The sequence below is a fragment of the Theropithecus gelada genome, chromosome 6 (genome assembly GCF_003255815.1).
Source record: "Theropithecus gelada isolate Dixy chromosome 6, Tgel_1.0, whole genome shotgun sequence".
In the NCBI taxonomy this organism is placed as follows: domain Eukaryota; kingdom Metazoa; phylum Chordata; class Mammalia; order Primates; family Cercopithecidae; genus Theropithecus; species Theropithecus gelada.
Genome location: NC_037673.1, coordinates 42,435,443 through 42,450,880, shown reverse-complemented (window position 1 = coordinate 42,450,880; position 15,438 = coordinate 42,435,443). Strand labels below are relative to the sequence as shown.

General features: G+C 37.2%; 1 protein-coding gene across 1 annotated transcript in view; it reads right to left on the bottom strand.

The window, feature by feature from the left end:
• CCDC152 (coiled-coil domain containing 152) overlaps positions 1–4,279 on the bottom strand; it is a 51,593-nt gene extending 47,314 nt beyond the window's left edge. Inside the window, exons 1-2 of the mRNA XM_025387698.1 lie at positions 4,201–4,279; positions 1,888–1,976 (exon numbers count right to left, since the gene is read on the bottom strand). Of these exons, the coding sequence (XP_025243483.1) occupies positions 1,888–1,974 (87 nt within the window). The 5' untranslated portion in view covers positions 1,975–1,976; positions 4,201–4,279. The remainder of the gene's footprint in view (positions 1–1,887; positions 1,977–4,200) is intronic.
• Positions 4,280–15,438: the final 11,159 nt, after the last annotated feature.

Below are 15,438 nucleotides of genomic sequence, written 5' to 3'. Positions count from 1 at the left end.
ATCCACTTCCCTAGTCTCACCACTTTTGAACTGATCTCAAAGCAACTCTCTGACATTATGTTATTTCATCTGTTAATGTTACCATCCATATGTATCTCCAAGAGATGACTGTTTCAAAATATGGCCACAATACCATCATCACTTCAAAAATGAACAATTATTTCTTATTTAAAGTGTTTAAGAATATGACAGATATTTCCAAATTAATTTCCAAAATCATTGCACTAACTCCTTTCCCACCAAAAATGCTTATTCCTTTCTCTTTTATCTCTTGTTATATTAGGAATCACTCAGTTAAGAACACTTAACTTCACTGTTTAAAAAAAGTTCATGTTAATGAACATGTAAAATACCCACGATCATAAAAATTCTTTCATTATGACATTTGTGTGTGTGTGTGTGCGCGCGCGCTGAGGAAAAGAAGGAATAGAAAAGAATTATAAGAAAAGAAGAGAAAATAGAAGTAGTCTCCCTCCCACTCTTGCTTCACAAAGTCACTCCCCAATTCTTTCATTTAACCATCTACATTTTTCAACAGCTGTTGAAGGCAGAGGGGGGAGGATAAACCCAATATACACTTGTGGGTTTGGTCTACCATTGGTCCAGAGGTGGGGAGAGAGACTTTAAATGGCTTTGCTTTTAGGCAAAAGATAAGGAAAATGGAACAGATAGAATAGGAAATACTAAAAAATGAGTAGTTATAATAACAGATTGAAATATGCATTTACTTCAATGTTTACTAAAACCATTCCTGAATTTACGGACAATGTAGGCTTTCTTTTTCTTTTCTTTTTTTTTTTGAGACGGAGTCTCGCTCTGTCGCCCAGACCGGAGTACAGTGGCGCGATCTTGGCTCACTGCAAGCTCCGCCTTCCGGGTTCACGCCCTTTTCTTGCCTCAGCCTCCCAAATAGCTGGGAATAGAGGAGCCCGCCACCATGCCTGGCTAACTTTTTGTATTTTTAGTAGAGACAGGGTTTCACCATGGTAGCCAGGATGGCCTCGATCTGACCTCGTGATTCGCCCGCCTCGGCCTCCCAACGTGCTGGGATTACAGGCTTAAGCCACCACGCCTGGCCTGGACAATGTAGGCTTTCAAGTATAGCAATTCCCTTTTATCCATGGAGGGATATGTTCCGTGACCTCCAGTGGATGCCTGAAACCACGGATAGTACTGAACTCTATATATACTATATTTTTGCCTCTACATATCTAACTATGATAAAGTTTAATTTATAAATTAGGCACAGTAAGAGGTTAATAACAATAACTAATAATAAAATAGAACAATATACTGTAGTAAACGTTACATAAATGTGGTCTCTCTCTCTCTGAAATTATCTCATTGTACTGTACTCACGCTTCTGATAACCAAGGTGGCTACCAAGGGACTAATAGACTAGTGGTCTATATAACATGGATACACTGGTCAAAAGGATGAATCACATCCTGGGCAGGACTGAGAGAGACAATGGAAGATTTCATCGTGCTACTCAGAATGGTGCAGAATTTAAAATTTATGAATTGTTTATTTTGGGAATTTCCCATTTAATATTTTTGGACCACTGTTGACCTCAGGTGGTTGAAACTGTAGAAAGCAAAACCTCAGATAAGGGGACTACTACATGCATTTTCTGTTTAACTTTGGCAAAAGTACATAAATTATTTGTTTCCCTGTCCTAGGGACATTTTGATGTATTAGTATAAATGAGTCAAAGCCAGATATATTTTAAACATGGATTTTTAAAGTGAGAGAGAAGAGCATAGCAAAATATATTATTATCTTGATCATTTTTTGGTACATTTTTCTTTCTTCCCAACTTCTATCCTTGGCAAAATCTGTTCCATGTATCCCTATATACTACAATTGTTTTCTATCTTTACATACCTTTTCTATCTGTGAGAAGTCATTAATAAGTTTGTCAAGATTCACACTGCTAATCTTTTTCATACATCCTTCACTGCTTTGGTCCATGTCTGAAAGTAGTAAACAGTAGATAGTGTTAAATAAATAAATAAGATCTAAAGCACCACAATAGTGTTCATAGCTCAAATACTAATATTTCTATATTCAACTCATAGGGCATCTACTTGGGCTCCATTGCACTCAGAGAATTTTTGTTATAACCAATATTAACAGTGGTCAAATGCATTGTCTTTTCCACTCCTTACCACCCACACCCCAGTTGACTTATTTAGATTTGTTTCCTTAATGCATTAAAACCTAATGCAATATTAAATCTGAGGCATGACTTTTAACTGTAATTATTCTTAAATTAAGATGTTAAAAATACTTATTTAACTATCATGTCACAAATATTTTCAGCTGTTATGCTTATTTCTTATATTTTGTTTGGTAAACTGGTAAATAAAGGACACATGGAAATTAATATGTTCAAAGCAATCTCTCTGCGTTTCTATTGTCTTGTAGTTTTGTATAAGGGATTAACCTTTGGGGATAGCCAGCTAACTGCTGAAGAATGAGAGTTTCAGTTTTAGTCCTATGAAACCAATCATAAGAAATTCTTCAGAATCACAGAATGTAAATGCTAGTTACTTTGCAAAAGTCAGTTTATCTGTTCTGACTGGATGAGTTTACATCTTCAGACGTAATGTAAACAAGTATGAGACACTTGTCTTTAGATTTTTCTCTAGCAAAGAAGAAAGCGAAAATACAAGTTTGAAATTTAGGGATGTTAGGTTGAGGAAAAAACATGAACCCAGGTATGGTGTGTGAAAGTGGTAACTAGTCTAAAGTAAAATGTAAGTAAAATTCTTGATGTAGTTACTCAAAGCAATTTGGGGGCATATTATTGTTTAAAAGGAAGTTAACCCAAACAGACATTGCTTGACAATATGTTACTTCATCAAGATATCTCATTTTCTTCTTTTGAAATATTATTTTGCGTTAGCAATTATTAATAGTTTTTAAATTTCAGAGAATTTTAGCTGCATATTTTGTTTCTTGAATCATCTCAAATTATTATCTTATATATGATATATGCAAGTACAACTATATATAAAATCCCTTAAATAGTTAAAACTTGATCCTTACAGCAGAAAAATATTTGTAATAGCCTCCCATGATAAAATAATTAAAAATAATTAAAAATAATTGCTATTTGATAGTACTGTTATTTTTTAATAGTGCTATGTGGTAATCTGAAGTAGTTAATGGAAGCTCTCTCCACCCCCACCTTTTTTTTTGGTACCTAACCTTTTAAATATAAAAGGTGTTACTAGGGTTTTGTCTCAAAATCTGGCTCTTGAAATAAATACATTTAAATTTGAGCTTGATTTTCTCTCAACTTCTTCCCCCAAATAAGACCCTGTTATTTCCTTATAAAACCATCACTAATATTCCATTTGCTATCATTGCATGATAGCCCTTTTGCCATACTGGCAGAGCCAGGCAATTCATTTCTAGGTATCTTAATCGTCTGCTCTTCTGATTTTCTAGGTCAAGATCCTTTCAGTGAATATAGTCTTGCCCTGTGAAATTCGGTGACAAGCTGGTGATTCAGTGCTTGTAAAATTCCTTAGTAAGCAGGATAGACTGATTTGTGACCTTCAAGGCTCAGTTTCAGCCGTCCCCACAGGCAAGTGACAGTCCCATTTCCTTCTTTGTCCTCTTGCCTGCTGGCTTCAACCATCCCCACAGGACAGTGACAGTTCCATTTCCTTTTGGGTCCTCCTGTCTGCTAGCTTGAGTCCCACAGCTCCTCCTCTCCCCTACCCCACACGGTTGGTCCTTTGCCGCTCGCCCGCCCCACGCTCTGCTCACCTCTTCTTCCCTCCTCGCCTCCCCTCAAGAATTCACTCTCAGTCCTGAAGGTTGGGTCCCCTGGCTCCCTCCGCGGCATCCTAGTGTCCTTAGGGACCTAGCAGAAATAAAGGATGGGGCCGAGCACCCGCGGATGTGAGAGAAGTGCCTGAGACAAAAACCTGTATAGACCCAGAGCACTGTAAGGAGATACGAAGAAAAGTATCTTTATGGAAAAAGCGGGAGTTTCGAACTGCTTTCTAGCGTCCTTAGCGGCCCAGCAAAAATAAAGGATGGAGGCCGAGGACCCGCGGATGTGACGGAAGTGTATGAAAAGAAAAGCCTGTATGGACCCAGAGCACTGTAAGGAAATACGAAGAAAAGCATCTCTATGGAGAAAGCGGGAATTTCGAACCGTCAATAGAGTTCAGAGTGTACCTGCCGTTGCTCCCAGTTTCTCACAGTCTCCCTTGCCGCTGCCTCTGGGGCCTGATACAACCCTCAATGTCGTCCCCTCCTCCGGAAGCCGGATCCCCCAACAATGGGCCCGCCTTTCTATGGGCCTGCCCTGTGCACTATGGCAGAGCTCCTACCACCAGCAGTTCTTACCAACTTGGCCCAGTTCCCCTCAGCATCTGCGACTGCTTAGGTATTTTCATGTGGTTTCCAGAACACAAATCAACACCGGATCAATAATTGTTTCCCCAACCAAAGAATAAATCACATTGGGTGTTTTGAATTGTGAGTCAGCGCCACTGAATAAATAATTATCCATATCTATTTTTGTAACTTATAAAATTGACTTTTAAAATTCCAGAGCCAGTTAATAGATACGATTTCCCATCTACAGAGTTCTATCTTGGTAGCTTAATGATAAGGGCGTGGGCTCTTGCGTGGATTCAAACTCCAACTCTTCTCTTTTTCCGTGGGTGATAGTGGATAAGTTCTTAATTTTATGCACCTAAGCATCTTCATCTGTATAAGAGATTAATTATAATGCCTGCCTCGGCCGGGCGCTGTGGCTCACGCCTGTAATTCCAGCACTTTGGGAAGCCGGGGGGGGGGGGGGGGGTGGTGGATCACCTGAGGTCAGGAGTTGGAGACCAGCCTGGCCAACATGGTGAAACCCCGTCTCTACTAAAAATACAAAAAGTAGCCAGGCGTGGTGGCGGGTTCCTGTAGTCTCAACTACTTGGAAGGCTGAGGCAGGAGAATTGCTGGAACCCGGGAGGTGGAGGTTGCAGTGAGCCATTAAATGAAGTGATGCATTTATAAGGTGCTTAATGGAGATCCTTGCTTAAAGTAAGCGTTCAGAAATCTTAATTATTAGAATTTTTAAATGTTGTTCAGTAATAGTGTGAATGTGAATCCACTGCCAACTTTGCCTCATCTGCTTTTGTTTTCTGAGTGGGAGATGGGAGGTTTATTTTAGTTAATGTGATTTTTTGATAGACTCCAAAATTCGGCAAGTGAAAAAATATGAACAGTAATAAGATAACCCATACTTCACTAGTTGAAAGGTAGTATGGCATAATGGCAAGAAAATTAAAGTGGAAAATAGGAGGGTGTAGTCTTCACTCGGCTGCTCAGGTAAGCTTTCCTTAACATTAGTAGCAACACATAGAAATATCGAAAAAGACCCGCTGACTTGCGGGTTCTACCCAATTAGCAAATATAAAATGTTCCATGTGATTCATGTCATAATAACTTTTGAAACAAGCCCATTTAAGACCATAAATGCTAAAATTCTACATTCTCCATGAGTCATTCACTGATCGTATCAATCAGCTGTGACCTACCTTTCCTTACTCTATGGAACATGCTAGCCTTCTGTGGCATTTGTTAAGACTGAATTGATGTATTACCTCTTTTGTTGTATTTATTATTGGCTCCTTGGGGGAAGAAACTCTATTTCTATATACACACACACACACACACACACACACATATACACACACACACACATGCATGTAGGTATGTACATATTAAGTTCCACCTAGGCCCATCCTTGGCAAATTTCAAGAGTCCTTTGAAAATATGTGGTGACTAGAATGTGTAAGGTGGAGAGGGAGCTCCCTAGATCCTCTGCCTCATCTGTACTTCCAAATCTTCTGGATGTCCAACATTTGAAATACAGAGGCTTTGACTATCTAATGATTTTGGGATGTAGAGACTAAGAAAGTTGGAATATAATACACACACACACATACACACGTACATATGTATATGTATATATTTCTCCATAGAGCCTACCATAGAGAAAATAGAAATGAACCAACACATCAGGAATAAATCAGAAAAGTTTAGCTTAATTTTTCTAGTTTAGAAAGGGTCGCAAGTTTATCTTCCAGTTTATAGATGTTAGCATTTTTTTCAAAGAATTCTAGTAGGTTTAAAGTATGTCTTTCAATAAGAAACTAAACGAAGTTGTCATGATTTCATCTTTAAAAAGTGAATGCCTTTCACGGTTGTATTCACAGTCTTATTCATCAGTTATCATCCAACTGAGAAACAGAATTCATCAAATATTTGCTCAGAAAATATTCATTTTTGCTTACTACTTGGATGTGGGATCATTCATACACCACATATCAGCAAATGCAATTTACTCACGTAGTAAACTTGCACATGTACCCCCCCAAGCCCAAAATAAAAGTTGAGAAAAAAGAAAACATTTATTTTCTGATTGATCAAGGATTTATTGAATATATATTTTAAAACTGCCTGGAAAACCAAAAGAGAGAAACAAATTACATTATTTTGTCATACTAACAAAGAAAGTAACACTGGAATCCATTTAAAATACCCTGATTTGGAAGAGAAACACACGTGTACCTAGGCAGCTGAAAAAAAATCAGAAGCTACTGGTTTATGTACATAAGGATCTCAAAATGAGTGATACATTGATTTTTTAAGGCTGAAAACAGTTTCACTCATTCATTCATTCTGAAATATTTAAGTATTTACAAAACAGCAGCTGCTACAAGTCTAGGCACTAAGGAGAGCAAAGACAAATAAAAGACTCTCCTTTTGCCTTGGAGCTTACAGTCTCAAAGGAGAAACTAGCAGAGGATTGAAATCTAGTATATGTTAGTGGCAATATTGCTCTGGCATTGGAATCTCACTTGATTATTTTAGTTACTATCACCAGCAAGAAAATATTATAGTGTTGAACAAGAAAATATTATAACAAGAAAACAAGACAACATTACAACAAGAAAATATTATGGTGTTGCTGCCATATCACAGCAAATGTTTATAAGTGGTTTGGCTAATCTACTGAGTCCTTTGTTCCAGCCCTATTATTTAACTCTCTCAATATTCTTACCTCTGTTTAGGCCATGTTTTTTGTCTGTTGAATCAAATTCACCAACTGCTAAAATTTCAGGTCACTTTCATTTCCATGAATATTTATTTAAAAATGCTACATAAAGGAAAAAAACTACACAAGGTGAAATATAAATTAGAAATTGAAGAGCAGTAGAGAATATAAAAGAGAAATACATTGGTCTATAAAGTTTTTATATTTCTGCCACAAATTTAGCTTTGAATTTCCTAATGGTTGGAATAAAAAAGGATACAGGCTTAACTACTTAGTTTATTTATTTATTTTTGTAAAAGAGGAGAAAACATACAAGTTTCTCAGGAGGAACCATGTTCCCTAACTTCTTAATTTTTCACATTAAGATTCATATAGGAGGCACTGGATAATTTAATAGGCAATTTCCTCAACATTAGCCTGAGAGTAAAGGTGGAAATAAGTTTTTTAAGACACTTTCAAAGTATCTCTACGAAAAAGGCTAGATTGGATCACAAATGGCAATCATAATGAATCATGATCTAGGCCCCTGCTTTTCGAAGTGTGGTCTCTGCACCAGCAACATGGGCATCGTCTGCGGGCTTGTAAAAATGCGGAGTCTCAGACTCTCTATCCCATCACTACTAAATCAGAGTCTGCATTTTAACAACATTACCAGGTGATTCATGTGCATATAAATGTTTGAGAAGCATTGATCTTTTACGTACAAAGCTTTTAGAGTTTTCTATTTCTTTCCTTTGCCTTTTTAAGATTATCTGTAATTACACATTTATTTATTCAAGAAATACTTGTTGAGCACCAACTATGTCCTGAGGTCTACGAGAAAACTAGGAATAAACAAAACAGATGTGGCCTCTGACCTTAGAGGACTTATAGTTTAAAAGGGAAATAGGTAATACATGAGTAAATTACCTATACATAAAATTATAATAAACGCAAAGAAACACAAATCTATGATATCGATTTTAAAAGTGAGTGGGAAGTGCTTTAGATATAGTGATTGAGGACAGTCTCTGAGTAGATAAGATAAAAGTGAGACCTGAAGGGCTAACATTTTAATGTACTCTTCAGGTCTCACTTTTATTTTATCTACTCAGATAGCCCTTCAGGTCTCACTTTTATCTTATCTACTCAGAGACTGTCCTCCATCAGAATGTTAGCTGTGAGTGGCTGGGCATGGTGGCTCATGCCTGTAATCCCAGCACTTTGGGAGGCCGAGGCGGGTGGATCACTTGAGGTCGGGAGTTTGAGACCAGCCTGGCCAACATGGCGAAACCCCATCTCTACTAAAAATACAAAAAAAAAGAAAAAAAATTAGCAGGTGCCTTTAATCCCAGCTACTAGGGAGGCGGAGGCAGGAGAATCCCTTGAACCCTGTAGGTGGAGATTGCAGTGAGCCGAGATCACGCCTGTGCACTCCACGCTGGGCCACAGAGTGAGACTCTGTCTCAAAAAAAAAAAGAAAAAGAAAAGAAAAGTTAGCTGTGAGCAACATTTAAAGGCTAGAGTTACCTTTAACCTCTACTTGATCTCTTGATGCACTCTCTCCCTCCTCTGGTTTCTCTGTGTAATTCCCATATTTCGGTATCTGCTTCTGGACTTGGCTTCAACTGCAACTTTGACTTCCAGTTCTGTAGATCTCTAGCTCTCAGCATTTCCTGCAGTGATTAGGTAAAATACATTCCATGCATCATTCTATGACCCAATGGAACACTATTGGTTAGACTCACCCCCATCCTTTTCCAAATGGACAGAGGAATTTGAACATGATTCTAAAATAAAGTCTAAACCATGCAGTACTTGGATTACTTAACCTGAAACAATCCTATTTAGATACATAAATAGTCCATCTTTTAATGAGCTTCTATTAAGAGTAGAATCAATGTTGCTATCTGGGCAGAGTTTGTATTTTTGGATGAGGACAGGAAGTAAAGTTATTCTACTTAATTTATTGACATAAATATACTTTAGATAGTGAGTCTATGGTAAGGGCGATATTTTTGTGATAATAAGATAGTCTAACCAGCTCTCAATGGCCTTGTCAACAGTTACTTGGAGGTGGCTATGTGGTACTCTTGAAGAAGTCAGACTTTTTCTCAAAATTTCATCTTAAGTCTGTTCAAGTACATAAACAAGTGATCCATGATGGCTTCTATGTCATAATGGAGCATAAATTTGACAATTTGGGCCTAAAATATTCCATTGCTTCCAGAGAACATCAACTTTTTCATAACCTACCTTCTTAGTGATAACATTGTTGGTGGGGGCAGGTTAATGAGCCTTTCCACATTCCTAGCTTCAGATCCTGGCTCTGCTCCTACTAGTTGTGTGGTCCTCAGCAAGTCAATTTACCTCTCTGCCCTTCCATTTCATCATTATAAAATGAGAACAAACCTCTGAAGATCAGGATAAATGTGTCAAACCTGGGTTGGCTTTGAGTAGGCCAGAAATAAATATTTGTTGAATAAAAGAAAGAATGAACAAATGAACAATGCCAGTTCCTATATCAGCAAGCTATTGTGATAAAATAAAACATTCTAAAATGCAGTGCTTTGAAACAGCCATTTATTTAGCTCACACTATTTAAGGTCAGTGGTTTAAACTGGGATCAGTTAGGCAAGTTTTCTAGTCTTGGCTGGGTTCTTAATGCATCAGCAGTTAGCTATTGGTTAGGAAAGTGGCTAAGCTAGTTTCACTCATCTTGGCTGAGCTCTCAGTCTCTGGAGACTTAGTTGGGATCACTCTTGTCACTTTGCCACTTGGTCTCTCATCCTCTAGCAGGCTCAGCCAGACTTATTCTTAAGGAGTTTAATCATCTTGAGAAAGAAATCACAGACATGCAAGGCCCTCTAGAGCAGTGATCCCCAATCTTTTTGGTACCAGGGACTTGTTTCATGGAAGACAAATTTTCCACAGACTGGGATGGGGGGATTGTTTCAGAATGATTGAAGCACAATACATTTATTGTGCACTTTATTTCTTTTATTATTACATTGTAATATATAATGAATAAGTGTACAACTCACCATAACATAGAATCATTATGAGCTTATTTTCCTGCAACTAGACGGTCCCGTCTGGGGGTGATAGGAGACAGTGACATATCATCAGGCATTAGAGTCTCATAAGGACTGCGCAACCTGGATTCCTTGCATGCACAGTTCACAATAGGGTTTGCACTCCTGTGAGAATCTAATGCCACCACTAATCTGACAGGAGGTGGAGCTCAGGTGATATTGCAAGCAATGAGGAGTGACTGTAAATACAGATGAATCCTCACTTCCTCGCCTGCCACTCACTTCCTGCGGTATAGCCCAGTTCCTAACAGGCCACTGACCAGTACCAGTCTGTAGTGTGGGGGTTGGGAACTCCTGCTCTAGAGGACCAGGTTCAGCACTGGCCTACAGCAACTTCCACACATTCTATTGGTAAAAGCAGGGTACAAGGCCACCCAGACTCAAGTAGTGAAGGAACAGACTCCATCTATTGATGGCAGGAGCTGCAAAGGGGGTAAATACAGGAAGGTAATAATTACAGCCACTTTGCAGAAAGTTTACCAATAATTACCCTTACATAAACCTGTCAGAATAACATAGTTCCATTATGCAGGCCTAAGTAAAGGGGGAAAAATAGTTTGTTGTATTTGTTTACAGAGGTCATCTGCCAAATGATTTTTATGTAAGAAAAATTGAAATTTGGTCATTCATCCTAATAGTAGTTAGCAAAATAAAATAGCTTTTGAGATAATCCTTTTTAAAAAAATCATCTACATATAGAAGTGTACATATCTTCCTATGCAGTTGTCAATATTTGAACAATATTAAAAAAGAAATAGAGAAACTGTAGAGGCAGGTGACTCTTACAACACAGTGAACACAATAGCAAAGACTTGGAACCAACCCAAATGCCCATCAATGATAGACTGGATAAAGAAAATGTGGCACATATACACCATGGAATACTATGCAGTCATAAAAAAGGATGAGTTCACATCCTTTGCAGGGACATGGATTAAGCTGGAAACAATCATTCTCAGCAAACTAACAGAAGAACAGAAGACCAAATGCCATATGTTCTCACTCATAAGTGGGAGTTGAACAATGTGAATACATGGACACAGGGAGGGGAACATCACACACTGGGGCCTGTTGGGGGGTGGGGGAGCTAAGGGAGGGATAGCATTAGGAGAAATACCTAATGTAGATGATGGGTTGATGGGTGCAGCAAACCACCATGGCACATGTACAACTATGTAGCAAACCTGCACATTTTTCACATGTACCCCAGAACTTAAAGTATAATACTAAAAAAAAGAAAAAGAAGACCACAGTGAACAGATCCAATTCGGATGTGCTTCACCCTCTGACTCCTACAAAAAAAGTAATTCATAGCACTGCCATTAGTGTCTCCAGAAAAGATTATAGTAAAAACCAAAACAAAACAAGCAAAAAATGAACAAATTGAAGCTAGATATATGAATAGGCAGTATAAGACACAGGAGAGTGTCTATAAACATTGAGGATTTCATATCTTCTTGAAAAGACACCTAATCAGGTTAGAAAGGATCAAGATTTTGTTTGATGAGCCCAAACCCTCAATGAGAGGCCTACTCTTTTCTTTGCCATTTTACTTGTTAATTCAGTTAATTCTACCTAAGGCAACTGCTTTCTCATCACTATAACCACATCTTTCTACTGTACACAGGTTGTGCCCACTAGCCTTAAGGAATCTTTATCTCTCTCTCGGATCCATTTCTATGTTATGAAAATGAAATTATGGCAAATAAATGCAGTGTGACTCACATAAAAGAAAGTATGAAATAGGAAACCACTACCACCAATGCTGCAGACCTTGGAAGTGTCTGTGAGTCTTCTTCATCATTCTCACAGAAGCTACCATCTGCCTCCTCGTTCTCTTCTGGTCAAGTGTTCTTCTCCAACATGAAATGAAAGATACTTTCAAAACTGTGTTCTTGATACGTGGTACACAGAATCTACAATTCCATCTCAAATATATAGCTTTGAAGTCACACTGAAGTTTAAATAGACTTCTACAGGTATACCTAATCACAGGATCTGATAGTGTTCCTATGAAAAATACATCCAGAATACTCAACAACTAAATTAAAAATCTGGGATGAATTCATTTTACATCTATATAAAATAAGTAAATTAGATTAATTTTTTAAGTGAAAATTCTTAGTTTGACTTCATAATACCTAGAAATATTTAAACAGTATAGGGTATCCTAAACAAAATAACAAAGATTAAAAGGAAATTACAAAACACAAAGCAAATGATTGCAAAATGTCCAATCTTCCAGATTAATCTATGGCTTTAGGGCCAAACCAACAAAAATTGTTTAACTAGAGTGTGTGTGTGTGTTTGTGTGTGTGCATGTTGCTTTTAAAACCAATGAAAACTTACTGAGGTAGTATTGTTATTTGTAGGTATTTTAAATAACATCTCTTAGCATATAAAAATGGTTTACTGTTTCAAATTGCTCCACCTGGTCATGTAATAGTGGTTTGTAGTTTAAGAAGTAGTGGCCTGTTTAATGCAATTAAACTGTTTAATTCTAGAGGGTTCAAGGAAGTTGAAATAATATGTTCATAAGCATTATATTTAAACCACCTATATTCACAAGACAGTATTTTGGGAAAATATGATCCTATCAAACTTCAATAACAGCAAATGTAGCATTAATTAAATAACTGAAAGTAAACGAAAAAGAAATAAAGTTATTTTTAAGGTAGAAAACACGGTCAAATGTCTTGTAGATGTTTAGGATCGGCAGCTGTGAAAGCTGTCAGCCTGTATGTGACACCAGATCCCTGAGTCCTCACAATGCAACCCTCCTTCTCTGAGGACCTGAGAGTCCAGTGGATCTCCTGATCCTCTCTGGCCTCTGCCCGGGACTGTATGTGGAACAGCAATGACAAAAGGGGCCACCTGGAAAAAGGTGAAACTTACACTCTACTTCCACCAAATTTTGACTATTGTGACCATTTTCTTTTCGTGGCTCTTTGAACATCCTGTTAGTTCACAAAGCTCCAACGATCTTTCTAGAGTTTTTTTCATGGCAGAGAATACTCCTTTGATAGAAGGAACTTATTCGTTTCCCCAGGCTTTCAGGCATCTCCCTGTAGTAGCTGTCTTCAGATGTATGTGGCCATGTTTTTACATATGTTGGGAATTTTTTTGTTTTCTCTCTTGTAAGTGGTAAATTCCCTCCTGCATTAATTTTCTGCAAAGTTGCATTACATGTTCTTGATGCAGTTCAAGGAGCTAAGTTTGAACTGAGGCTTTTGAATTTCATTTTCAAGCTGTGCATTTCAGACTATAAATGTTTGCCCAGTTTGGAAACTTTTCATTTGAACTCTAAGTGCTTCTTTTATTTTCTTCACAGAAACTTAAAAAATATCTTTTCTTTTTCTTCTTCAAGCCTTATTAAAGGAAACATTTAAGTTAACACAATCAATGAAGTTTTTTTTCAAATTGACTTTTGATTGATAAAGATTATCAATGGTGGCTTCCATTTTCTGATTCTAAAGAGAGTTAATAATCTAATCTTCAGCAAAATTGCAATTAGAGACTGTAAGTGGTTCTCAGTCACTTACAACCTGTTCCATTTGCATGTTAGAATTATTAAACATTTTTATTTGTTCCTTTGGTTCCTACACTACTATTTTCACCTTCTGGCTTCTTGGGAAAGCAGTTTTAGGTTTTCCTAAAGATGAACTTTTAATCCACACAACTCATTATTTTCCTCTAAAATGGACTCCATCCTTCTGAGATTCTTGTAAGAGATTTTTGTTTTTGTTTTTGACAGTCACTTAGGATTTGAGATATTTTGATGCATCATTGAATGACAATGTCTGTTTTTGAAGGAGAGCCATCATCACTGAATGAAATGAAACTTCAGGGAACTCTATTTTATGTTATTTGTTGAGAAGGTCTAGTGTATTCTTCATCAAAGATGTTCATATTTTTATTAACATAAGTGCTGCCAAATTCAGTTTGTAACCTCAGAAGACGTGCCTCCACTGGAAGTAACGTCAAGGCTTGGACCATCATTAATGCAGATGTTATTATTTGATATAAGGAGTACTAGAGAAAGATCAAATCATCCAGTAAAATTTCTGTCTGAAGATATGAGTTTGGGGGAGGTGAGATGGTTTCCCTAATACACAGCAAGAGACAGTAACAAAGATATTTATCCTTTTGATTGGGCTTGAATAATCAATCTAATCTCACTGAGTTTACAATATTCTTCAACTAGGGCAGAAAATCCTTTAGTTATTTCTTTTTCCCTTTTTAAAGTATGTTGACTTTTACTATTAAAAATGATCATAATAGCAGAGACCAGCATCTCCCAGGCAATTGTGTATATAGTTTAAAGAGAATTAAAGATATAAATAGTAATTTATTAATTTATATCATTTATAACTTTTACCAAACCATTCATCCACTGACTTCATATGGCATTGAATGGTTCTCAATTTGTTTAGTGTCACTGTCTCCTCAGCTACATAATGTGGTTTCTAAAAACTTTATTCCCATGTCTCGATTGATATTGCTGCAGAAACATGATTTCCAGTTCCATTTAAGTCATTATAGTCATCCCTACAGAGTTTATGTTAGGATTTTTAAAGAAAGAATCTAGGTCAAACAGAAAGAAATGACAGCCTATTCCCTTGACTGAAGGCTGTGGGCAGAAAATCAGCTGTTGAGCTAGGAAGTGGTAATATAAAATGAGCACTGACAAAATACCTTATAACCCATTTTAGGGGTAGATGGGATTAAAATGTTTTATATCTGAGCCTGGATGGTAAAAAGAAGTTGACAAAGAAAATCCAATATCAAACCTTTTGTTATTGGAGGCTAACTGTAGGTAGAAGTACTAGGCCCCAAACCCTGTGACCAGAACTTGCCACATAATTTGTGGAGTCCTGTTCAAAATAAAAATGTGAGACTCCTATTGAGGGGAGTGGGGAGGGATAGCATTAGGAGATATACCTAATGTAAATGATGAGTTAATGGGTGCAGCACACCAACATGGCTCATGTATACATATATAACAAACCTGCACGTGGTGCACATGTACCCTAGAATTTAAAGTATAATAATAATAATAAAAAAAGAATTAAGTGACTTTCATTTTCTGTAGCAGGTGTATCCCTGAAGATTTGTGTATCTGTCAAGTTGAGGTAATCATAGAACCAACAATATAGGTTGTGGTAAGGATTAAATAAGGAATCCACATAAACACTTAGAAATACCTTTGTCAAGTTGTAAGCTCTCAATAAATGTCATTATTGTACAAGAAAAAAATGTGAGACTCTTATTCAATTATTA